We start from the raw sequence: 27,029 nt of genomic DNA, 5'->3' as shown, positions 1-27,029 counted from the left end.
GGATTATCGGTCATTAAACGAAGTCACTATTAAAAACAAGTACCCATTGCCTAGAATAGATGACTTATTTGACCAATTGAAAGGAGCATGTGTATTCTCCAAAATTGACCTTCGATCTGGCTATCACCAGTTGAAAATCCGTGCAACTGACATACCTAAGACAGCTTTTACCACAAGGTATGGCTTGTATGAGTATACAGTCATGTCATTTGGGTTGACCAATGCACCTGCATACTTCATGTATATGATGAACAAGGTGTTCATGGAGTATTTGGATAAGTTCGTGGTAGTATTCATTGATGATATATTAATCTTCTCCAAAACCAAAGAAGAACATGCTGAGCACTTGAGGCTGGTCTTGCAAAAGCTTAGAGAGAATAAATTGTATGCCAAGAAAAGCAAGTGTGAGTTTTGGTTGGATGAGGTCTCATTTTTGGGACATGTGGTCTCTAACGGTGGAATAGCCGTAGACCCCAGTAAAGTGCAGGATGTGCTAAATTGGAAGCCTCCAACCAATGCTAGTGAGATCCGTAGCTTTTTGGGACTAGCTGGTTATTATAGGAGATTTATTGAAGGCTTCTCTAAGTTAGCAAAGCCCATGACAGCCCTACTAGAGAAGAGTGCAAAATTTATTTGGTCAGATAAGTGTCAAGAGAATTTTGAGGAGCTAAAGAAAAGGTTGACCACAGCTCCCGTGTTGATCTTACCAGATCTGAGCAAAACCTTCTCTATTTATTGCGATGCATCTCGCCTAGGCCTTGGCTGTGTGCTTATGCAAGAAGGAAGAGTAGTGGCGTACGCATCCAGGCAGTTGAGAAAACATGAGCTGAACTATCCTACTCATGATTTGGAGCTAGCTGCCGTGGTTCATGCTCTGAAGATTTGGAGGCATTATCTAATAGGACATAAGTGTGATATTTATACGGATCACAAAAGTTTGAAGTATATTTTCACACAGTCAGATCTGAACCTAAGGCAACGCCGCTGGCTAGAATTAATAAAGGATTATGACCTGGAAGTGCATTATCATCCCGGGAAGGCAAACGTTGTTGCCGATGCACTTAGCCGAAAGAGTTATGCTAATGGGCTGCAATTGACCTTCATTCCCACAGAGTTGCTAGCTGAAATAGCGTATCTCAATTTGGGTTTAGTGAACAACACTGTTGAATTGGAGTTAGAGCCCACCTTAGAGCAAGAAATCCGCAAAGGTCAGTTGGAAGATGAGAAACTAAAAGAAATTTCAGAGAATGTAGTGCTTGGAAAAGCACCAGGTTTCAAGTTAGACGAAAATGGTACACTATGGTTTGGGAAGAGAATATGTGTGCCAGAAGTGAAATCCATCCGAGATGCAATCCTGCGTGAGGCACATGACTCTGCATATTCAATTCACCCCGGAAGCACCAAGATGTATCTAGATCTTAAAGAAAAATATTGGTGGTATGGATTAAAGAGAGATGTGGCAGAGTATGTAGCGTTATGTGATACTTGTCAGAGGGTGAAAGCCGAGCACCAAAGACCTGCAGGGTTGTTGCAGCCAATGCAAGTGCCCGAGTGGAAATGGGAAGAAGTAGGTATGGATTTCATCACTGGATTGCCCCGCACCCAGCGTGGGTATGATTCAATTTGGGTAATAGTGGATCGACTCACTAAAGTTGCTCACTTTTTGCCCGTTAAGACCAACTATGATGGTGCAAAGTTGGCAAAGTTATATATGGATAGAATCGTGAGTCTGCACGGAGTTCCGAAGAAGATCGTGTCTGATCGGGGTACACAGTTCACATCTCAGTTTTGGCATAAAGTACATGAATCATTGGGAACAAAGTTGAACTTTAGTTCCGCGTATCATCCCCAAACTGATGGGCAGACTGAAAGAGTAAATCAGATTCTAGAAGACATGTTGAGGGCGTGTGCGTTACAGAATGGTACCAGTTGGGACACTAGTTTACCATATGCTGAATTTTCATATAATAATAGTTACCAGAAAAGTCTTGATATGGCACCGTTTGAAGCATTGTATGGGCGGAAATGTAGAACACCTCTGTTTTGGAATCAGACTGGTGAGAGTCAGGTATTTGGACCTGATGTTCTTAGAGATGCAGAGGAAAAAGTGCGGAAAATACGGGACAACTTGAGAGTAGCTCAGTCTCGACAAAAGAGTTATGCTGATACTAGAAGAAGAGATTTGGCGTTCGAGATAGGCGACTATGTGTACTTGAAGGTGTCACCTATGAGAAGCGTCAGGAGATTTAATATGAAGGGAAAATTGGCACCAAGGTACGTTGGACCGTTCAAAATTCTAAGGAGACGTGGAGAAGTGGCCTATCAGTTAGAGTTGCCTGCGAGTATGTCGGGTATTCACGATGTGTTCCATGTGTCGCAACTGAAGAAATGTTTACGAGTGCCTGAGGAACAAATTCCATTGGAGGAACTCACAGTTGAAGGAGACCTAACTTATGAGGAATATCCAATCAAGATCTTAGAAACGGCGGAAAGAGTCACCCGGAGTCGGGTTATAAAGATGTGCAAAGTGCAGTGGCACCGATATAAAGAAGAAGAAGCCACTTGGGAAAGGGAAGATGAGTTGAGACAATCTTATCCGTATCTCTTTGAGTAAGCACCGTCTCAATCTCGAGGACGAGATTATCTTTAAGGGGGGTAGAATTGTAACACCCAAAAACTTTACTTATTTAAAATAGATGAATTTGAATTTAAATGAATTTATTTTGTGAGCATTTTCACTATAGGAAAATAAATAAATTTGGAGAAATTAAAATTTGATATAAGCTTAGAGAAAGCTTTATTGTTGCATTCATGCTGGGGCATTCCTTTATGTGATGAGTGTTTTGAAAATCAAAATTGATTAAAAATCCATTTGGGAAATGCATTGAAAATCTGTTTGGGAAAAAGAAAAGGAAAAGGAATTTCTTTCTCCCCCTTTCTCTCCATTTCGGCCTTTCGGCCCAAACCCCCCCCCCCCCCCGCGCGCGCCCTCCCCTTCCTGGGCCGCGGCCCAGCCGCCCCCCCCTCTCTCTCCCTTTCCCCTCTCTCACCCGCTGACAGGCCGGGCCCGCCTGTCAGCTTCATCTTCCCCCAACCGCCGCCCCGCTCTTCTCTCTCTCGGTTGGAACCGCCCGGGCCGAGCCCCGCGCCCACGATCCCCCTCTCTCCCTTTTTCCCCGCGCCTCGGAAGCGTTTGAAGAGCCCCGCGCCCGAGCCCTGTTCTTTCTCCCCCATTCCCCCTCCTCGCCTCCGTTTTCCTCTCTCTTTCGCGCAAGAAACTGTCGCCGAAGAAGCTAACGCCGCCGCGCGTCGTTCCTCCATTTGGAGCCCTCTTCGCCGCGTTTCGTCGCTTTGGTGAGCCTCCTCTTCCCTCCCGCTCTCTCCCCATCCAATTCCCGAGCGAATTGGGGCTTTCTAGCGCCCCGGCCGCGCTCGCCGGAGCAGCTCGCCGCGGCCGGCCATGGCGCGGGCCTCCCAGGCGTTCCCCGGCCACGCCAAGGCCGGGAATGAGTTCCCCTTACCTTCCTCTCTCTCCCGGGGCAATCGGTTTGTGAAATGGTGCACCGTAGCGCCCGAACGGCTTACTCCGGCGACCTTGCTCGCCGCGGCAATGGCCGCCGCCGCCTCCTGCTGCAGCGCCGGCCAGGAGCGCCGCCCATCCCCTCCCCCTTTCTTTCCCCTTCTAATCTCGCGCGTCCGATTCCAGATCAACGGCCCTGGATGCACCGTACCCCTTCGCGGGTTGTTTTCGCTAAAGAGACCCCCAAAAATTGCGTTTTTGTGCCCGCAGTCCCCGGCCAGAGAATATTCCAGAAATTTTATATTTATTTAAGTTCATTTAAATCCTGCTTTATTTACAGATTTGCCACTGCAGTATTTTGGCCATAAAATATTCGTTATAGCTCCGATTTGACCCGTTCAAATTGCGTTAGATTCGTAATTAAATCCTCTACATGATAGTACCACTGTTTCTATAGTTTGCCACTTTTTATTTTCAGGGTTAGGTTTAATTAATTAATTGCCTATAGGAAATCGCTGAAAGGTCGTAACTTGGTCGTTTTAGCTCCGATTTTCGTGATCTTCGTATCTATGTGATCGTAGCGAATCGTAGGTTCTGTTTTTAAGTATTTTATTTCATTTTTGATCTGTTGGTGTACTGTTCTAATTAAATGATTGTTTGCTTGTATGAATGAACCTGGATGCGTGTTGTTGTGTGGTACCGATCGAGCGCAGACGGTGACGTGTCCGCGGGTGATCCATTTTACTACGAGGAGCAGCAGGACCAGCAGCAGTTCCCCTTCACTGAAGGCAAGTATAACATGGGTTTCCCTTGTACACCTATTCACTTAATTAATTACGCATCTGCATGTGTCTAATTTGGTAACCCTAAGGACATCCTAGCTACCTGACTACATATTTATGACACCTATGGGTAGGATGCATGTGGGTAGCTTTGCTAGTGCTTTAATTAATTGAGAATTTACTATCACTCTGACTTTAATGAATATGATGATAAATGTTGGGAAAAAGGGCTATGGTGCAATTGACTTCGGTCGAGTTGACCTAGACCCTCCGTAAGGACTTCTCTGTAAGCGACAATCCGGGACTTACAGTGCAACCGTGATGGTTATATGGCTCTAACTTTAGCTCAGTAATAGGATCTCATCTAGCTGGTTAGAGGTTACCCGAAAGGGCGCAAGAGGGGCTTGCCACTTTGGGTATAGAACTGCTTCTGTTCCTATGTGTATAGCCGTGATGGAAATGTGCCATAGGAAAGGGGGGTTCTCTATATCTGCCTGCCGAGGAAACCTCGCGGCCCTAGCTGGTTAGGCGAGGCCTATGGAAGGCTTCATAGTGTTCCCTGCCCGCTCACCTTGGTAGTGTTAGTGGGTCTTGCAAACCCCGGGCATATGGGTAACACGACTTACGGGAAAAGTGCACACCTCTGCGCAGAGTTTGATCAAACTGGTATACTAGCCGTGCTCTCGGACATGAGCGGCTTTGGACCCTTACGGAATAGTTGGGTGTGGATGGTTATGGGGAATAACTTATGAAAATCTGACGCATTGATCGTGATGATCAATGTGGTTTAACCGTGATGGTGATAGTGTTAGCCGTGAAGGTTAACGGTGTTATTATCATGTACTCATTTGGGCTAATTGGGAGCTTAAGCATAATTTGATGATTAAATAGGATTAAAACATTGACCAATTAAAATGCTAACTGCAGTAGCCAGTGTCTGACCTTTTTGAGCCGCATAAATCCTATGTTATGCTTGCGGAGTACGAGATGTACTCACGCTTGTCTTAATCTTTCTTTTTGGACAAAACCCTGGATGGGTAGCAGATGACAGCTTCTATGAGGATTTTCCTGAGGATTTCTAGGTTGGCGATCCCCCAGTCGGTCGTCCCTGTGTTGGAGTTGTCTTGTCATAGCTAGTTATGAGTTTATTTTCCGTTTGTCGTAGACTTTGATATATTTGTGTTGTAATAACGTTTTGTAAGACACTTGTTATGATACATTTGTAATTTGTCGACTTGTGTGCGCGACTATTCCTGGGGCGCACATGAGATTATTGTACTCAAATTTATCCTTAAATTTGGGTGTGACACGAATACTTCGAGATAGAATTCTCACGTATATGAATGGAATGGCTATACAAAGAAACGTGCTCTGGTCGACAGTTCCGTTGCCTGGTACTGTGATTGTGACTGACCGTACCACATCAAAACTACAAAAACAATTTTAGGGGATACTTCCTTTGGTTTTCAGAGTCTGAAAAAAAAGGAATCTATCTCTAAAGATACATAATGATTTTCAGAGACCAACAATTTATTTACCGATATACCAAATTTTTGACTGCTTCCTGGTCATTTGTATCTGTAACTTTTGTTTTGCAATAAAATTATTGTAGGGGTTCTCTAGCCCTCCAGTTTCATCAAAACAAATGGCAATATATCATCTCCCTCTGAAATTAAGGCCATATATCTCAGAGAAGCAAAACCTCTTAATCAATGGTGGTTCTAGAATTTCGGTCATTGGATACGGACCAAAACAAACGTTGTTTATAGATATTTAAATGATATAATTCGATCACTGAATGATGGTAAAATAGTTATGGCGATATATAAATAGAACAAGTTAAATGTTTTCATTATAAGTTTGCAACTAAATCATATAAGTTATCGTAATACTCTCTCTGTTCTAAATTATAAATCGTCGTTTTGGTATTTCTGGGTACTTAGCTTTTTGTTATGCACCAAGAAAATCCAAAATGCCTTTCAATTTGGAATGAAGGGAGTAGAAACTAAATATTCACAAGTTGTTCCTCCATTCTTGGAAGCGTTTAATGATATGTTTGTGGCTTACACATCGGAAAAAGTCGCAAGCTTAATAAATGTGATCAAACAATCACTCAAGTATTGATCACTCAAGGATTTATTGCTGAAAACGTAAAATACTCTCTCAACACTTGCGCTAGCCATACATCAAAAATAATTTCAGCAACAAATAAAGAAGTTTAAAGTGATTGTGATTGTGTGCCTCAACAAGTTAGAGAGATCACTAAGATTCTTAGACTGTCAACCTTGTGTAGCTAGCTACCTATATTATGCATACATGATTGATTAAAACATGGATGTGTGCTTAGTATTTTTGCACAAATTTTGGGCGTACACTGACCGCCTGTACCCCATGCACATATTGTGCATCAGTCCATGATCTTAAAAGACCTGTCTCTATTAATTTAGAACAACCCATTAATAACCATTTGGCTTGCTAAAAGCCTCAGACTACCCTACCCATTCCCTTTTCCTCCCCTAACTCCCTGCCTGCTCACCCCACTCCCTCACACGCCTTCATCTCTGTCAACATCCCTCCCTCTGTCAGCCAGGATTTGGCTGAGGGCGCACATGACAGTGGTTGCAGTCCATATCATGATGAGAGCATGTGCGGAGGTGGATGATCCATTTGGGGCCGGCCAAGGAGGAGGCACGATGGCATAGCGTGGCCATGCTGAGGACAAAGTGTGTCTCATCCCGGCCAACCGGGATCTTTGTGTGCTTCTTGGTGGATATTTTGTTGGGAGGAACCTACCTTTGTACTTGATTTGAGACCCCCCCCCCCTTTCCCCCTATCCAGAGTGGAGAATGGGTACTCCTACTGGATATTATGGATTGGTGACTCAATCGAGTTTAACCCTTAGTGGGTGCTTCAATGTGGATTAGGGGGTAGTACATAGCAACTATTTGATACCATGAGAAAATTTTAGTTCTCTTGCCCATCTCTTTTCATTTATTTCATTTACGTTCCTTTGTCTTCTTTATGTCCTTGAAATGTTCAGTGGCTCTTAGTCTTGTTTTTCTCTCAGTGAGATGTACTAGCTAGGTTTCATTCTTGCAAATCTAATGGACCTATTGTTAGTGTGCTTTCTCTATGACATGGTTTAGTGTGATGGCCCTAAAGACTCATCTTAATATGTCTTTTGCTTAGTCTTAGAGCTAGTTCTTGATAGGCAGTGAAGTTGTTTTATTTAGGTCAAGATTTGTTACTTTAACTTTTTTAGAGTCTCAATTCAAATATATCCCCACTCACTACTAGAAACGGGAATATCCTTGATGGTGCAATTAGACATGGAAATAATAAATACTGATAGAAAAATAAAAAATGAATTTCTTTGACGGTGCACAAATAAGTGATAGGGACAGAGCGTCAGGAAAAAATTAAAATATCTGATGGCAACTGTCATAAACAATTTCTTTGATGGTACATGAGCGATAGGAAAATCAAAATCATATAAGCCTAGAAATCACTACAAAAAAATCCATCGCCGTCAAGAAAATTCTGATTTCTAGTAGTGTCTTGAGGTCATTCAGTCCTTACACTAGTTTACATTGTTAGTTATTACAATGGCATGAACTTCATTTCAACCTACACTATATCACTTAAGGCGTAGTATTGTATTACAAAGGCATAGGCTTGAAATTAAATTATTAAGTACACACAAACTTATTTAATCTAGCAACTTACAAAATTTATTACATATATACTTTAAATTGAATTGTCAGTGTATTTGTATATATATGTTTACAAAATGTATTACATATACTTTCATGATGGATAAATTATTAAAATAGGCATTTATCCTATTGTATGTATGTTTACTTGGTCTACATGATAGCATAAAGCATTTACGCTTACTTTTGATTTAACAATGATAGAACAAGCATGTAATTTAGAAACAACGTGATTTTTGGTTATTTAAGAGCATCTCCAATCGTTTTCAAAAGAAATACTTAATTGGTACTCCTTCTGTACCAAAAAGAGTGTCGCTTTAGGTTTTCGTGCCACAAGTTTGACTCGATTTGTAGAAAATACGTACAATATTTGTGTCTCTAAATAAATTTGTTAAAAAATTAGACTTAAAGATCTTTCCAATGATACTAATTATGTACTATAAATATTAATATTTTTTACTATATATTTAGTTAAAGTTATTTCTTGGGAAGCGCAAACGACACTTATTTTGGAACGTATGGAATAAATCAGTGAGTTTTCCAAGTGGTCTTGGCCCAACAGATTAAGTCCTGAAAGAAAAATAAGAACACTCGCAACAAATTCTAGAAAAATACAAACACACAAGTTAAGTCAAGGACGAGAACTTAAATTCGAGAAGACAAGTTTCACCATAAATAAACTAACCAACTAAACTGTACCCGGGTCATTTGTTTTTATCTACTTAATTACTCCTAATAAGTATCATCATCCGCTTATATTGCATTGCTAAGTTTGGATCGAGCATTTCTAGAAGAAATATATTAAATAGATTTCTAGCTATGAATTTTTTAGAAGAAAAAAAAGTTGAGCATTGTCGAAGGTGGTAGCCGATAGGCTTAGGAAAAAAACATTAGTCATCCAGTCTTCTCGCTCTATCGAGTGTTGACATTTTATTTTATTTTGCGAGGAGAGTGTTGACATTTTGACATTAACCGGAAAAATCTTTGGTCGCCTGGTCAACCAAGTGGAACAGCACACGGGAACGACGCGAGCAATACGCGGCGTCCACGTTCTACTCCCTAACAATGGGTATAGCAATAGGACATCATTCCTTCTTCGAACGTTCGTTACCTAACTTAACGATAGCCTGCTAGTACTCTCTCCACTAAATTATTATAGTAGACTTGTGTTTTCGTTCTAGGACACTCTACTAACTTGACCAAGGTTTATATAGAAAATAATATTAGCACCTACAAATCCAAATAAATGTGCCATCAAAATATATTTCATGCAGAAATTAATATAACTAATTCGGTATTGTAGAGATATTTGTGTATTTTTTATAAACTTGGTTAAAGTTACAAAACCTTGACTTAAAGAATTTTTTGCGAACAAAGCATGACGACTTAAAGATAAAGCAATATGTTTCTTTTTTTTTAAGAATTACACGGCACAGACACTCATAATGCATACACAGTCACCCCTATAAATATGTGTACATAAACCCTTCGAAGGACTGAGCCGGCGTATCACGAGAGATTCATGAAGTCACCACAGGCGCCTCGCTGTCGATAGGGACGTCATCTTCCACTGAAAGCACAGTGTCGTGAACAAAAGGAGTAGTATATGGGAGTACAATATATGGTGCTTATATAAATAAAAAAAGTTAAACTTAACAATTAGGAAACTAGTATATAGGAAGTTTTTTGGCCTACTATATATGGGATCTGTTTGGAGGAAAGTAGGCTTACTATGAGCTCTGTTTAAAAATATGCATAATTTCGTTAGGTTGTTAGAGGGTGAGTTTGGTGTGGTAGGGGTGTTCTATGATGAGATGAAGTTTTTCTAGTGCTTGGTTAAAGGAAAAGAGGAAATGGGATGGCGGCTCTCATAGAGGAATATTCTCTCGGATGCTAAACAAGGTCATCCCAAAAAAAAAAATCCAAAAAGCAGTCACTCGACTTCTTATGTGATAATAGGAGGCCTAATGTCTTTAGGTGAGGTGGAGACATCCCATCCTTAAAGTCAGGATGAGGCTATTTCATCTTAGGCCTTGTTTAGATATAGTCGGATTTATGGTAAAATGGAGAGGAACTTTAACTAAATTCTAACTCAACCATTCCAACACATGTGGATTGAAGTGAATTCGATAACATTCAAACAATTAAGTTGTTCTTTAACCAAATACAAGATTGAAGAGGGAGGAGATGAAATAAGTACCTTCAACAAAATGTTACTTTGCTAGTTTGCTTAAAGTTGGAACAAAATTAAGGTGCAAATGGTACATACAATTTCTAACCAAAAGGATTTTTAATATTAAATGGATAATCTATACATAAATCCAAACATTCAATACATGTGCCATTCCAACTCAGAATACCCAAAATTGGATATCTTATACGGATGTAGTATGAAAAATCACATAAATCTGGCGCTTGACACTTTGTGTCTAACTCCAAATCTCAGAAAAAATAACTATATGTATTTGTATTCTTATATACCCATCCATATCTGACCCGTTTATATCCTTAAATGATAATGCTTCTCATCCATTTTGTTTGGAGATTTGTTTCATTAAGGGAGATGCATGCTTGACATGATAAGGAAGAACTCTAAAAGAACACACCTAGTCAAAGCATTTTAACTTTGACTAAGTTTATAGAAAAAAAAAGTAAATATTTGTAATGCCATCTCATCGTGAAATATATTTACATAGTATATCTGTTCAGTACCGTAAATATTGATACTCTTTTCTATAATTTTTGTTTACTTTTAGCTAGTTTGACTTTAGAATAGAATCATGCATTGCTTTGTTGCTTCCCTGCCCCTCCCTCACGTGGGCTGTGCGTTAGGCCTTGTTTAGATGCACCTAAAAATTCAAAACTTTACAAATTCTTCATCACATCGAATCTTGCGGCACATGCATGGAGTATTAAATATAGATAAAAATAAAAATTAATTACACAGTTTGTCTGTAAATCGCGAGACGAATCTTTTAAGTCTAGTTATTCCATGATTGGACAATATTTGTCAAATAAAAACGAAAGTGCTACGGTGTTAAAATCTAAAAAGTTTTTGGAAGCCCTTAGTATGCCGGTATCCCTGTTCCTCGTTCAGACCTCCAAGATCTCCTTAGGAATCCGGGTGTTGACCATGACCGTTCGAAAGCTACTGGTGGATTTTGGTACACTCTGATCGAAAAGCCGATGCCGGTGAGCCTCCGGCGGCCCTCCAAGGCTGCAGTCATGCTTGTGTCTGTATTGAGCCTTCGGCCTTGTTTACACCTACTAGCTACTGTAGTATTTTCGTTTGTTTATAACAAATATTATTTAATTATGGACTAACTAAGTTTAAAAGATTCATTTCGCGATTTATATGTAAACTATATAATTAGTTTTTGTTTTTGAATATATTTAATGCTCTATGCATGTAGCGCAAGATTCGATGTGACGAGGAATCTTGAAAAGTTTTTGGATTCTAGGTGAACTAAACAAGGCACTGCGATTACTGGCAAACCAAGTACCGCATAACCATGGTGTATGTTTAGCTAGCTGGCTTGATGCCGACAGTTCCTGGTCAAGTGCGCGTTTGTTGCGTTTTTATTTTTTTTCATGCGCAGTAGAAGAAGGTTATCTTGCCTTGCCTTGTTTAGTTCCACCTAAAATCCAAAAAAATTTCAAAATTTCTCGTCACATTGAATCTTATGGCACATGCATAGAGCATTAAATATAGACAAAAAATAACTAATTACACAGTTTACATGTAGTTTGTGAAATAAATCTGTTGAGCCTAATTAGTCTATGATTGAACAATAATGACCAAATATAAATAAAAATACTACGGCACCCAAAAACTTTTCGGGAGGCCTTGTTTAGTTGCCAAATTTTTTAAGATTCTCCGTCACATCGAATCTTTAAACGCATGTACGAAGCATTAAATATAAATAAAAAAATAATGAATTACACAGTTTGCATGTATTATTACAAGGGCTAACTAGGGCACTCTGAAGGTGTCGTACAATACTAGTCTTGCACCGTTGTGTTACGCCAACTTTGGAAAATCTTGGCCGCCAAGAGGCCTACTGGAAGCGTGGAATCCACGCCATCTAGGAACACTGACGCGGTGTCCAAGTTTCAACATTCTGTTGTTGGAGCATGGGCATGGCGCATCGCTTAGCAATCACTATCATTTAAATTCCTTTTCACGTCCTTTGTTCCAAAAATAAATTAACTTTCTAGGTATGTTCATCCTGAATCAAACTATCTTAATTTTAACTAATAAACTTATAGAAAAGTGAACCGAAATTTGCGACAACAAATTAGTATCAATACATATACTGTGTGAACTATATTTTTGTAGTGTACTTCTTTGGTGTCACGGAAGTTTGATACTTCTTCTCCGTGTGAAATTGTTCAGGTTTAAAGATTCTGAATAACTCCAGAAGTTGATATATTTTGAGACAGTACCCGCACATGGCATAAACCTACTGTAGCTTTTCTTTTCTAACATGCTTAAAGGAAATCAGTACTCTAATAATGGGCACGAGAAGAATTCAGTTTTTTTTTTCCTTTCTTTTAGGATCTAAAGTTCAAACGTGTTGAAGCAACTCTTGCGTATGCGTGGAATAATGTGACTTTCTGAATCCGATTTTGACGAGCACGATTTGATGGAGGTCTATAAGCTAAAGGCATTGTTAATTATCGACACCATAATACATCCAAGCTTTGCATCTGTATAAACAGTTTAATATTGCTTACCGTACGTATCTCCATCTCTCTCCCTGGGTGGTGGTGAGTGATGCAACGCAACAGAGAAAAAAGAAAGTTCCTTTGCTTTGACTTTTATTTGACCGTTTGGATTCCAAGTTGAAACTCCCTCACGTGCAGTGCAGTCGTGCAGACCACTGTGTGGTGGTTCAAAGTCCAAACCTACTGCTACTGGTAGGTACAACCTGAACAGTCGATGCCACTGAAGTTTGCTGCAGCGCTTTCTATTGTCACCGGAGAAACTACTTTCCATCATGAACATTTATTTAGTCCTAATTTGGGCTTTAGAATTTTCGACTTATTTTACGATTAGTGTTTAATAATAGACTAATTAGACTTAAAAGATTCGTCTCGCAAATTACTCTGTAGTTGTGTTTTTAGTTTCGTAAATAGTCTATATTTAGTACTTCATGCATGTCTAAACATTTGATGTGACGGGATTTAAATTTTACCTGTGCCAACCAAACAGAGCCAGAAGTTATGGGACTTTTTAGTTTCGGTTTGTAATGGTTAATCGAGACATGTCAGTGCCAGAAGTTGTAGTCCCGGTTTGAGACATGAACACGGATTAAAAGTATGACTTTAGTCCCGGTTTGAGATATGAACCCAGACTAAAAGTGCCTCTAGGATAAATATAAAAGGAAAGTGTATACTATCTAAGTTAGATATGTGGTGGAAATTGAGATGACAACACGAGCTAAAGTGAGAGGTATTGAGTCCGAATCTCCATAACTACACCCTTTTTTCAACCCAAGAAACACCTAAAAATCAAGACCTTTAGTCTCGAATTGGATTGGGACAAATACAATCCTAGCTCTATCCTTAAATAAACTTCTAAAACTAGACTAATTTATATATATAACGTATATTGCAAAGGCATATGTCGTCACAAATCTAATGACACTTATTAGGTGTCATAAATATTTGTAGTCTTTTGTTATAAATTTGCTCAAATTTCAAATGGTTTGACTTGATATAAAGTTATGAAAAAATCTACGTAACCCACCTCAACTGTACAGAGTGGACTACTTTATCCCTTGAACTATAAAATCGGATTTTGTACCTCTTAAGCTTTTCAAAACCGGTTAAATAACCTCTTCAAGTGGTTTTGGACGGTGGTTTTGCTATAGTGACAATGATTTTGTCTTTTTTCTTTTTTATTTATTTTCGTTGAATCTTTGAAAAATCATAGTAAATCACAGAAAAAATCATAAATAAAAAATCCAATTTTGTTGGACTCCACATGAATGGATCCACACAGTGAACATATAATATGGTATGCTTTAGTATAAAGTTTTTGTTATAGCTTTACATTTATGTTTTTCTATAATTAATTGCAATAATTCATAGATTTAAACCTACAACAATAAATTTTTACTAAAGCATATCATATTATATGTTCACTGTGTAGATCTACTTACGTGGAGTCCAACAAAATTTGGATGTTTCATTTTATATTTTTTATGATTTATTATGATTTTTCAAAGAAAAAAGTGGAGATAAATTAAAAACCCCCTAAACCATGGTCACTGTAGCAAAATCATCTGGTTTTAGAAAGTTCAAGAGGCAGAAAGTCAGAATTTATAGTTTATGGATAAAGTAGTCCATCTTGTATAGTTAAGGTGGTTATGTGGACTTTTTTCTATAAAGTTATATCCTTTTTCAGACGAACCGATATAAGGTTATGCCTATTTCATTGATAGAGAAGAGATAGTTACGACCTGGCTTATCTGGAGAAGAAAAAACGGATATCGAAAATTACCCTCACTGGAAATGTTCTCCCTCCAGCCACAATCCATGACCTGGGGTTCCACTTTCGCCCTGTTTGGAACCGCTGATCTAAGGATTTATTTTATCTAATCTGGATTTTTAAAGTAAGCTATGGTGAAATCTACAGCCTAAGAAATCTAGGTTGTTTGGCAATCGTGATAGATTACCTCTTAAAAACAACCAGGAAAATCTAGAGCTGCCCCACAAGGGTAAAAACCTAAAAACAACCCGATTACCTCCTAAAAGCAGTGAACTAAAAATCAACTCAGGCTACAAGTGCTAACAACGGAAAACACACACCCACGGGAACTATCACGCCACACATCACACAGAATGTTACTGTCAGCAATGTTTGTCCGCACTTACACCAATCTAACACTAATATATAATTACATTAAATAAATTCAACTGTACAAAAAAATTACTCAGGTCCAAAATCTGTTACAGCAGCAAGGCTAACACTCCCGAGAGTTACTCAATAATCGAATGATGGCATGGGTTATCTAAGCGTCTTTTAACTTTCTACATATAAATAAATGAAATTTGGATGATTATGGGGGGCTGATTTACATGGAAGCCAGGAGTATAAGGTTGGCGTCAGCCGTCAGGTAAATCATCCATATGCTACATACTGTCGTTGGATGGCCTATTCGACCATACAATTTCTATCTCAAGGGTTCTTGAGCCATCCTTGCCACCGTCGTGGCTGAGGCTGAAGAACCCGCTGTATACACCCTCGGTGACAACCTTGTCAATCTGGATGGTCACTCTTCCAAGGGTTGACTGCAATGAAAATATCAGCATTTGAGAAATAACACAAAAGAATCACAGGCAAGAAGCCAAGAACCAAGAGAAGAGTAGAAGACACGCCATCCTTATGAGTTATGACCATACCTTTCCAAATGTATTTTTGCTTTTGCATATGATGTAGAGCTTCTGCCCTTTAGGAGCGACATCAAATAACCAGGTGAAACCCTCGTTCCAAGCTGGGCAGATGCTGTGGTTTACCACCTGACGTTCAGCACAAACATCAGTAGCCACAGACAAAAAAAGATGTAAACTAAATAAAATAAAATACAACATGCAGCAGAGCGGCAATCCCAGTCTTGCAAGGTACAGCAGCTGGCAATACTGGGTTTCAGAGGGAAAAAAACAACTGCACTACAAATAAATTATTGAGTACAACTATCTACAAGAATTACCTTAGTTTGCCTTGGAGGACCATTTCCTATTTGCAGGCAACAAAATGCATTTGTACCCCCCATTGTCTGTTTCAAATTATTCCCACGAATGATGGTCACTGTCAAGCAACCAGGCAAGCAATGGAGCAAACTATCGGCTCTCTCGTGAAAACTGGGAGGACATGTCTTCATAAGCATTTGTAGTACAGGTATGGCTTCAGCTGAAATCAGGGACTGGGCTTTAGCGATGTCTTCATTCATTTGCGGCCAAGATTCTTTAAGCAAGCAAAGGGTGTCAAGCACACTCTCCTGGGCAGCCTCATTTCCATCCTTCAAAGCACAAACCAGGTGTGGTATGCACAGGGTTGCCGCCTCAGAAAACCGCACCTTTTTGAAGTTGCTGAATATCACATATATGGTCTTCAGAATAACTTCATTGATAGTTGACGTAGAGAGCAGCTCTCTCTCTAAGGCAGCTGTGACAAATTGCATTTGACATTAGAGCATAATCAAAACAATCCATTAGTAAGCAGGAATGCAGGATAGCACCCATAAAGCATTTGCAATTCAATCATTTCGTAACTTAATGCATCTGTTTTTATTAGATATTCATGTCTATGGTATCAAAGACAAAATGGCAAATGAAAAACCATTTAATTTTCAAAATAGAAGGGCATGAGACTTCACTCAAGAACATGAAAAAACACACATTTGAATTAAAATATCATGGACACAATTCACCATAAAGATTGCCGACTCACCAGTGAGAGATCGGATAAGCTCATTCGACACGTATTCTTGCAGTGTATGATTTGAAAATAGGTACTTGATTAGAAGAGTAGCCTGTCCTGAAATATCCACATTTGGTGAAAGAAGCAATTCTTGCACAACCAAAATGCCCCCAGCTTCAGCAACAGCACGCCTATTTGTCCTGCTGTGCATCACTAAGCTTTGTAGTGCACAAATAGCAACTGTTGTCATGTCATCCGTAGGCTGGTCCTCAAGTAGGCTTACAAGAGCACGGCAGGCAGACACGGAGTCACTTGCCCTTGCAAGTGCTTCATGTTGGAAAATGTCACCTAATGCAAGAGTCACCAGAAACTTTGCTGACTGGTTCTTGGACTGAGGATCTAACAGGTACTGTGAGAGAGGAGCAATAGCATACTTGGCAACTTTTGTTTCACGAACCCTTGAATTGTTTATTAGAGCTTCAAGCAATCTTGCTGCAGATTCCTCACATCGATGGCTCTTCAGGAGCTCCAAGAGTGCACGTACTGCCCCAGCCTCAGCCATGGCCACACCACAGCGTGAGCTACTTTTCTCTTGAACAAGTAGAGCACTGAGAGCTATCGTGACAGTACTCTCCATGGTGGAGTTCAGCAATCTCACAAGTACAGCCATTGAGACTTTGACATAATTGTCAGAATTATAACGCAAAACATTGCATAACACAAGTGCTGCAGATTCCCATAATGCTTGACTTGGCTGAGGATCATCCTGGACAATTACCTTTGAAAGTTCAAAAATTCCACCTGCATCAGCTACTGCCTTGGGCCAACTCTGTGAGATGTTTTCAAGTGCTTTAACTGCAGTTTGTTGTAAGCTCAGGATTCCAATACCAGCAAGCTGCACCAGAGGAACAACTGCATTTTTGGTGGTGATATCTTGTTGAAAATGTTCCTGTTCTAGAAGATGTGAGAGCACCTCAGTGCCAAGTTGCTGAATTGCTTGAGAGGGAGACTCAAGAAATGATATTAAAGGCTCAATTATTTGACTGGGAGTCAACTTCAATGCTGCTAGACTCTGAGGTTTCTCCAGAATATTTACAAGTGCTTGCAAGGCACTGTGCTGGTCCCACATAGTAACATCAGGGCGACGTAAAAGCAAGAAAAGTGGCTCCACCATTTTTGCAGCAGCAGAACTTTTAGCAATGCCACTGTTGTTTGTCAAAATGCGAAGCAATTCAGCAATGGATGAACTAACAGATACAGGAACATCAAGAATCATATCAAGCGCATGCTCAATGATACCAGCTTTAACCATGTCAAGCTTGCAGTTTGGACGGTCCTTGCCCAACTTTATGAGAGCACCAATACATGCTTCAGACAACTGATAGTTTGTACCAGGAACAAAACTGACAAGAAGATCAATAACTTCACTAGTTGCAGCAACCTCTGCATTGTAGTCCTCATCCAGTAATCTGTTTAGAGCACAAACTGCTGGTTCGATAGCCAAACTAGATCCTGATGTCATCAGTGATATCAGGGGTTGAAGACATTCTGTTGCAATTGGTGATGCACGTACAGTGGAGTTCTCAAATAAAATATAGCAGAGTTGAGCAGCATCTTTCTTAAGCTCCAATAACGAACTGAAGGATAAAATTTTGTAAAGATTTTCAAGTGTGTTGCCTTCTACATCAAACATAGCAGAATCCTTAGAGATAGTCCCAGCAGAAAGCTTGATAAGTGCACCAAGTGCTGCCTGCTGTTCTATTTCAGTTCCTGATTCAAGCATGTCAAGTAGTGGTTGAATAGCTTGCCGGGCCACTTCTGTGTCCCTTATATTCTCTGCATCAAAGAGTTTCTGCAACGTCCTTACTGCACTAAGCCTAGAACTTCTCGAGCCCAAACGTAAGACAGCTACCAGTTGATTTGAAGTGCTGCGTGATGATTCATGGTAAAGAAGATCAGGATTACTGTATAAAATCCCTAATAAATTGGTTATAGTAGTTTCAGTTGAGTCTTGAGGGCTTAAAGATAGATACTTAGTCAAAGCATCTAAAGCTCCAGCCTCTGCCATAGCAACTTTATTTCCCTCACTACCTTCCGCTAGTTGAGTCAGAAGGTGCAAAGCAATCAGAGGTGCACCTGGCCTGTCTGGCATTGGTTTAAGTAGATCCACTAGCAAGGGTATGGACCTTCGAGCGGAAGCACCAGTGCAGACATCTTCAAGCTCAAAAAGGTTTTTCAATATTATTTGACTTGGATTGTCTGCCAACTTGAATTCTTTAGCCATTGTAACAAGGTTTGGCATATCAGATTCTACCTGTCCGATCAATGCTACAGCACCCAAAACTGCACCAGAATTTGCAATAGCAAGCTGTATACCTCTGCTCCCAGTGGAAACAAGGCTAGCCAGTGCTTGAGCAGCAAAGTATTTATCGATGATATCATCAGATTTTAGCAAGGATGCTAAAGAAGGTATTGTTCGTGTTATTTCAGAAGACTGAACAACCACTGAATCCTGAAACAGAGTAGCCAACAGAAGGGCGCAAGTCCATATATTTTCTGAGTCTTCATACTGTTCCTGTAACATGGAGCAGCTATTACAGCTTGGAAATAGGCATAGCAATAGAAACAGATATGAAAAGTAATGCAACAAAGAATGAAAGTTGTCTGATGGAATGTAGAACAGTTCAGCTATGGTAAGCAGACCACCACAATTGTTCTGCTTGCTTGTTCTGTTCTCAGCAGTCAGCACCAATTGGATAGTAAAACTAGTCTGTCTAATACTCCCTCTGTCCTAGTATATTTAATTCTCTCTCTCAACACTAGTACTACTGCATCGATGTACATGCGTCTAGACAGACAGCACGCCTTATATTATGGGACACGAATAAAATGTGGTTACACCTTATATATTAGGACGGAGGGAGTAATATTTATGCACATCAGAATCTGGTATCTAAGCAATGGAGTTACCAAGAACAAAGGGTGCAAATCTGGAGCCTAGTGTTTCCAACAATTTACTAGGCAAGTTGGCATATAAAAAATGAAACAGACAGGCAGACCAACCAGCTTTCATCTTGCAAAATATAACATTTCATCTGTGGGTGTAGGAGTGGACTTCTGTTTCTAGGTAGGAACTTAGCATGATGATTTTTTATGTAAACAGGAACTTTGGGTGGAATCATAAACAGCATTGGGAAATCATTTCAACTCTTCCTAGAATTTGTCGACTAAATGTTTTAATAACCAATAGTCCAAAATTTTAAAGTCTTCACTAGTCTAAAATGGCCATTGGTTTTCTTTTTATATGTAACATAAAAGACTAGTGACACCATATGTGCTGATGCATATGTATAGCTGGTGTCACTTGTCAGTAGGTCACCTAAAATTGATCAACCAGCAGTCTGTTACAGGAACCAATTCAGAGTAAAGAAGTCCTTTAGACTTGAGTTAGAAACATGGAAAGTGGATGGACATATGAAGTGGCCTATCTTTCTTATCCAGCATTACTCAAAACAAGGATGTAAAAATACAGGAAAACTTAGACCTAACACTGTTTGCAACTTTGCATGCTAGTCACGATGACAATTCAAGATGGATATAAGATTTCCATATTACCAGTACATCTAGATTACTAAATTACTAAATGCAGCAGTACAGCAGTTTGAAGCAGAAAATATCTCGAATTTAGCAACAAGTTACTCAGATAGAGTGAGTACTATGAAAACAGAAAAAATAAAATGTGAAACATGCACCTGTCGGTTAGCAGTATAGCTAGCAAGTCTATCAGATACTGCATCAACGCCATTGAGCTCCATAACAGTATATTTACTCCTTCCATGATGAGAACAAATCAGTGAGAGCAACCATAGTGCAACAGTTTCTTCAGAAACCTTTCCAAGTTCAGGCACACTCAAAACATCCTGCTCATAATTAAGCGAACTTTTTTCCATGTGAGGTTTCCAAATTTCAATGTCTAGGGATGTTAAAGAGGAACGTTGCTTCAGCATATCAATGAGTGCAGATATCAGATTCTTCAGAAGTTTTGATGCTTCAAGAACATCGATCGACTGTTCTCTGCTGTCCCTCATTGCAGATATGAGGATGACTGCACTGCTGATTCTTATTTCCATGTCATTTGACTCTATAACTCTACTAGCAAGTGAAGTGATGCATCCTTGACTTCTGTTTAAATATTCACCAAGTAGAGAAGGTCGGCCCTGACAAAGACTTGCAAGTATTTGAACGGACTTATCTTGAACAGGTGGAAGCCCAATACTAACACAACGAATTAAAGGTTCTAAGCTTTCTGGAACTTCAAGAAAACCAGTGCATAGAGGGGGGCTATAATGTGAACCCTCCTTTGTTGTAGCCATCAATGTAAGAACATCAAGGGGTTCCAAATTTGTAACATTGTCCAAATTGATGCCAGATAGACATACCAACAATGCATGAATTATAAAACAGCACTGCGAGTAATCTGGGAGAACTTCACTGAGGGGAAACTGGTTGACCAACTGACGAAGTGACCGCGACGCACTAATCTTGCCTTCTAAACTCCCTTCCTTGAGCACTCTAGTCAAAGCCAAGACAATATTGTCATCTAACGCTTCTTTAGCAATCTGTGCATCTGATAGGAGATTTGCTAATGCAGCAAATGCTGTTTCAGCAACATCAATAGATGATGTCTTTGCCATTTCGATAAGAGGTCGCACATCACCTTCAGTTAAGCAAGACATTTTGTTTTTTGACATGGAACTAGCTGAACATGAAAGCGCTCCTAAAGCTCTGGCAGATTGTGTGGCAATCACTTGGTTTCCACTTGTCAAAAGCTTCATGCATGGCTGGACAATTTCATCAATTGCCAAGACATCACAAATATCCTGACGCATAGTGAAAATATCAGCCAACACAGTTGCAGCAATCTCTTGTGTTTCTTCATTTGATGATTCAAGAACAAGAACCAGTGACCTAAGACCTTTATTAGCTGAGGCTCCACTCTGGATTAGAGCTCTCTGAGGCGCCAGCACAAGGACATGCCCGAGAACTGTAATGACATGAGCCTTTGAGCTCAGTGAGTCACTGAGCAGTAATGCTAGTAACTGATTGATCGTAGCAGAATCTGCTGATCGTATCAGCTTCTTGAGTGCTTTAACTGATGCCTCCTGTCCACGAGGGCTACCACTCTTTAGAAGCCAAATTAGTGCCAGAACAGCTCCAGCACTCTCAATACATGCCCTGATATCATCACTGTCAGAGCACATGTTCCACATGATGTAAGCTGCATCCTCCTTTGCTTTTTGAGATCCTGTTTCTAGTAGCTGGACAAGTGGAGGGATACCTCCAGCAGCTGTTATTGCCCACTTGCTGTCATCTACTTCATCACTCAAGATAGCCAATAAGGAAACTGCATATTCCTGCTGCTGCTCACTGGAAAGCCCAAGTAATGATATTAGCAACTGAACCCCTTCTCTCTTTCCAAGAGCCTCCCATATTCCAACACCATCACAACACAAGCTAGTTAAGGCACGAACAAGATGTTCTTGAACATCAGCAGGAGCCATGGTAATCAGCCCAACAAGAACCTTCTTAGAATTAGAGTGATCAAGCCTGTCAGAGAGACAACCATTCCCATATAGACTTGCTAAAGCCTCAAGAATACGATCAAGCTTGCTGTCATGAGATTTTAGGAGCACAACCAAAGTATTTTCAATCTCAACTGGGTCAAACGATTTACCATCAGAGCCATCAAAAACCATCAATGAATAAGCAAGTGCTCCAAGAATGTCAGCAAGGGGAACAGGTGACCGGGGTGCTTGGCAGAGCTCACCAAGGTAAAGCAACAGAGAAGTTGTTCCCCCACAAATATTTGATAAAGCACGGACAGCATGACTTTGTAGAGAATGACATGTCTCACCCTGCATGCATTCTTTTGAGGGTGCTACAACAGCTCCAATCAGAATAGGAAGGCCTCCTGCATCCACCACAGCTTTAATTGCAATACTAGACTTGGAAGACAGGGCCTCCAAAGCATCAGCCGCACTTTCACGAACAGAAATGATATTATCTCGATTTAGAAGGTGAAGGAGAGCCTTAACAGCCCCAGCATCTATAACTTTGGGAATGCTATCACCAAAAGCAGAGATAAACCGTGCCAATAGGGAGGCAGCATTCGACTGTGAAGCAGTATTCTTGGATGAAAGAAGACCAGTAATTATTTCAACACCTCCAGCTTCAAGTGTGGCCTTCCAGTAACCATCTTTGTCCCCACAGAGATTCCTTAAAGCCCCAGTCACAAAGCCCTCAACTACTCTATCTTGGCGAGACCTAGGATTAAGCAAGTCCCACAGAGTTGGAACAACACCTTCAGTCACAAATATTTTCCTGCCTATGTGATCATCTGAAAGCCCACCAGAAGACACTTCATAAATAGCTTCAGCAGCAGCCTTCTTCGCTTCAGCAGATTCAGACTTCAAAAGAGAGATTAAGGGTGGTATACAGCCTCCTAAGAGGACCCTCACACGCAGGTCCTCTTCCTTGCAGAGTGCACTAAGTAGAGCTGCAGCATTTACTTTTGCTGCAGATGACCCAACTCTAAGGGTAGATATAAGTAATGGCATTGCCTGAGAATGGCTACCTATCAAAATCCTTGCCTCCTGTTTTGCTCTGGCCAGTTCAAGTAACCTTCTGGTTGTAGCTTCCTTCCCAGATGGAGATACCATGCTAGCATGGAGGTCTTCCAACAATCGAGCCACAGTGGACATTGCACTTTCAGGATCATCAACATCTGCCAGGTCACCTTTTTCCCTGTAGAACAACAAATAAGTAACGAGTTATATACTATAGTTAATGTTCAAAAAAAAGTTATAATACTATAGGTTGCGTGTTTGCTAGCTGTGATTCTGACAAAGGAAATAAGGAAAAACGTGAGATGGAGAGGCTTCAAACAAACACAAGAGGATGTAAGATGAAAATGAAACAGGAACAACCAGCTAAGCTAATTGTCCGAAGCAACATTCTTTGACAAAATATTCAACAACTAATCAGTAATCACAATTAGTCATCTGATTAACCAGTTTTGTCCCACCATGCTTGTTGTATGCTTTGTTTATCAATTTATGATAATATAGTTGTGCAGTGCGCGGTGCTATAGTCTAGTAGCAGTACTTAACAACTTACAATTTATACAGTTGTACTATATATATCCTGGGTAGCAAGGCAAGTAGGCACGATGACTCTAATGCTAGACTAGCCGACTAGCCACCGACTAAATGGACATGATGATGACACGCTGCAACTAGACAGCTGATCTGTACTCCTATGAGTAAGCTATTTCAAAACATTGTAAATGAGTAACAGGTTAAAACAGGGATATGTTATACCTTGATATAGAAGATGATGTTGATGGTGCAGGTGAAGTTGATTCTCTAGAGTCTCGAGGTTCTGACGAGTTGAAATTTGCCATGATTAGATCTATACCAGCTTTACACCTTGAATTGCTTTAGAATTCCTACAGGATAAAAATGAAAGTAATTAGCATAATGAATAATAGTGCCAGCCTGTGTCATTTTTGCATTGACATAAAGGAGAAAGAGGGAAGCAAAAGGAAAAGAGTAATCCCACTTAATCGTGCAATTACCAAGAGAATAATGAATTAATATCTGTTTTAAAGCATGCAGGCAGATCCTGTGGAATAATGCATTAATGCATCATAGCACAGTCAGATCCAGTTCTAACAGCAAAACAAAAGGAGATAGTAGTACCATAGCTTAAACTTAGTTCAAGGAAATACTACAAAATTCAAGGTTGAACCAACAAACTCTCTTGTGACCGTGGCTAAAAATTTCAATCCAAATCTTCTACAAGATCTTCAATATCACCTAGAAATGTATTAATTTTGGTCCATGTAAAACATGAATAAAAGGTTCTTCTTTTTAACCTCAAATCATCGAGTTTCACAAAATCTGGCACGCCACTTCTGACAATGAAATGTAGTTGCTTTTATAGGAAATGATCACCGGGAAAGTAGTCAAACAAATGAAACAGTTGGATCATGACTTGCACTTGAGTTATACTCAAATGTTTGCACATGTAGCAGCACCCACAAGTAAAGGAGATGAGAAGCACAAGTCCCAACGCTTCATCGAAGACAGTCCTTTCAAGTAGAGTGTTAGATTTGCCATGGAACAGAAGGTATGCGGATGAGACTTATTGAAGTATCCGTAGCTAGACGTTCATCAACCAAGCTACTGATTCTACAGGCAACACTTCCTCTTATATACCTTAACTTCAAGAGCACTATGACTATGACAAAGGCAATCCCTCCAATTCTTGAGAGACAGCAATCTTGATCCCTCACTTACCCAAATTCATGAGGCTACAAGGCAGCAGCAGCATCCATCATGGACTCTTTCATTCTGTTCTGTAGATTAATAGTACCACTCTAACTAACCAAGGAAAAAAGATTGTACATTTCCTTAGATGAGGGGACACGTTCACAAAACAAATATACCTTTGAGAGCACTATGACTATGACAGAGCTAATCCCCCCCCCCCAAAAAAAAAAAATCTTGAGGGACAGCAATCTCGATCCCTCACTCGCCCAAATTCATGAGGCTACAAGGCAGCAGCAGCATCCATCATGGACTCTTTCATTCTGTTCTGTAGGTTATTAGTACGATTCTAACTAACCAAGGAAAAAGACTTGTACATTTCCTTAGATGAGGGCACCCGCACCGACAGACACCTTCACCAAACAAACAAATATACCTTTGCTAGCTACAAAATTCCTGTAGAATTGCGCCTTTCCCCTCCTGAATCCCAACCATCCATCTCCTCCCTTAAAATCGCTCCACTCGAGCACAGTGCCAGTGACACCCACACCCACCGTCCACCGAATCGGTCAGGATCACAGAAACGGCCAAAAATCAAGCCCTCCTCCACCTCACCCCTACCGACAGAGCCCCCAGGCATGAGATCTCGGCCGCCGCACCCAACATTCCGCTAGCAGAAAATCTAAAACGCGTCCCGTTGCGCGTTGAAGGCACAGCCCCGCGACTCCCAGCCGCGGCGCCGCCGGGTTAGCAGTGGGGCTGTTGGGCCCCCGGGGGCTGATCTCTCTGCCCAGACCTTCAATCCCCCGGCGGTGGGTGGGTCGCGCGGCGGGGCGAGGCGGCGGGGCGCCACCGGCTGCGGGTGGCGGATGCGGCCGGTGGGCGCAGCCGGGGCGGGGGAAGCACGTCGGGCGGGCTAAGGGAGGGCGGCAAAGCCGCGGCGGGAGCGCTGGTCGGGCGCGAGAACGACGACGACGACGGCGAGGCAAGTAGAGGATGGTGTCGTGCGGCCCGTCAGAACGGAACTCAGCAGACGGGTCGAGCTCAGCGAAGCTCCGGTGGCCCCCACGCGAGGTGCTACAATTGGGCGAGATCGACGGGCGGGAGATCGAGAAGGAAGCGTGGACTCACCGTCGGCGGGTGGACGGCGGTGCCCGGCGGCGGCGAGTGGCGGCGGCGGCGGCGGTTCGTCTGGCTCCACCTCCACTCGCTCGCCCACTGCGCTGGCGGGGGAGTGTGTGTGCTCGGGCGTCCGTTAGGGAGAGTGAGGAGATGGGAGGAGCTTTGGGAGGAGAGAGAGAGGACGGGGGTGCCTTTTTTGCGGGTCACTCCTGTCGTTGTCGCGTTATTTCGGAAATGGACAGCCACCTGGGTGTTCATGGGCCAATTCATTACTTTCCACTTTGGCCGTGGAAAGCTCGTACCTGTAGCACAACTGCACAAGTAGTATACGGAGTAAAGTTTCTTTGGAGAGGAAGTTCAATAGTCACGTAGTAGAATGGTACTGCACATATGGTGTAATTCTTGAGAACTTCCTCCGTCTCACAATACCATCCACTACTTTTCAAGACCTTGTTCGTTTGGCTGATAAGCCATAGCATAAAGTACCGTTAGCTCTGAATGGCTGGTAGATTCGGCTGATAAGCCAGCAGCAATCGCAGAAACCATTAACCGAACAATGTGTTCGTGCGTATCAAAGCTAAAAGCAAAAGGCGTAAAAATGCTTATACTCCCTCTACACATACCATGGTCATCTCCGCCTTCTCCAACGTGGGTGTCCCATCGCTGTCGCCCCTCGCCATGCGGCAAGCAAGATCCGCATCTTCACTCCTCCACATCGGCGACGTGGATGAGGATGGAACCAGATCGCCGCCGCGCCATGTGATCCCTCCACGTTGGGCGGTGTGGATGAGGGCGGAGCTAGATCTCCACCGTCGCGCCATTCGCGGCCCCTCTGCATCGGTCGTAGTAGATGAGGGACACGCCGATGAAGGAGAAGACAGGGGAGGGGCATCGACAAAGGAGAAGAGGAGGGGGCATCGATTAGGGAATAGAGGATCTTGGCCCCGGATCTTGTCCGCCAAGTAGCGCCACCTCCATGCTGACAAAGAAGAAGAGGAGAAAGGAGGCGTTGGATCTCGTCGCCCATAGCCTCGTTAGCGGAGGAGCAAAGGAGGGAGTCGCCAGATCTCGGCCACCCTAGCCGCTCCACATCGAAGGAGAAGAGGAGGGGGCGTCGGCCTTCCACCGGTATAG

The 27,029-nt window shown here is 41.4% G+C and overlaps 1 protein-coding gene across 1 annotated transcript; it reads right to left on the bottom strand.

Moving 5' to 3' along the window:
- On the bottom strand, positions 14,842 to 26,160 carry LOC8072779 (protein CELLULOSE SYNTHASE INTERACTIVE 3). The gene is made up of 7 exons (XM_021461113.1): positions 25,905 to 26,160; positions 23,823 to 23,950; positions 20,196 to 23,247; positions 16,474 to 19,018; positions 15,734 to 16,188; positions 15,426 to 15,542; positions 14,842 to 15,314 (listed from the first exon to the last, which is right to left on the bottom strand). The coding sequence occupies exons 2-7, from the start codon at positions 23,903 to 23,905 to the stop codon at positions 15,156 to 15,158; spliced, it is 6,411 nt and encodes a 2,136-aa protein (XP_021316788.1). The 5' UTR covers positions 23,906 to 23,950; positions 25,905 to 26,160; the 3' UTR covers positions 14,842 to 15,155.

The sequence above is a fragment of the Sorghum bicolor genome, chromosome 5 (assembly GCF_000003195.3).
Source record: "Sorghum bicolor cultivar BTx623 chromosome 5, Sorghum_bicolor_NCBIv3, whole genome shotgun sequence".
Lineage (NCBI taxonomy): Eukaryota > Viridiplantae > Streptophyta > Magnoliopsida > Poales > Poaceae > Sorghum > Sorghum bicolor.
Note: the sequence above shows the minus strand (reverse complement) of the source record. Positions and strands in the feature narration are given on the sequence as shown.

Bases quoted from the DNA above. Each gene is read 5' to 3' on its own strand.
- LOC8072779 (XM_021461113.1), bottom strand. From the start codon at position 23,905: ATGGCAAATTTCAACTCGTCAGAACCTCGAGACTCTAGAGAATCAACT. The intron at 16,189-16,473 runs GTGAGTCGGCAA...AATTTGTCACAG, and splicing joins GCTTATCCGATCTCTCACTG to CTGCCTTAGAGAGAGAGCTG. The intron at 15,543-15,733 runs GTAATTCTTGTA...GCTGAACGTCAG, and splicing joins GTCCTCCAAGGCAAACTAAG to GTGGTAAACCACAGCATCTG.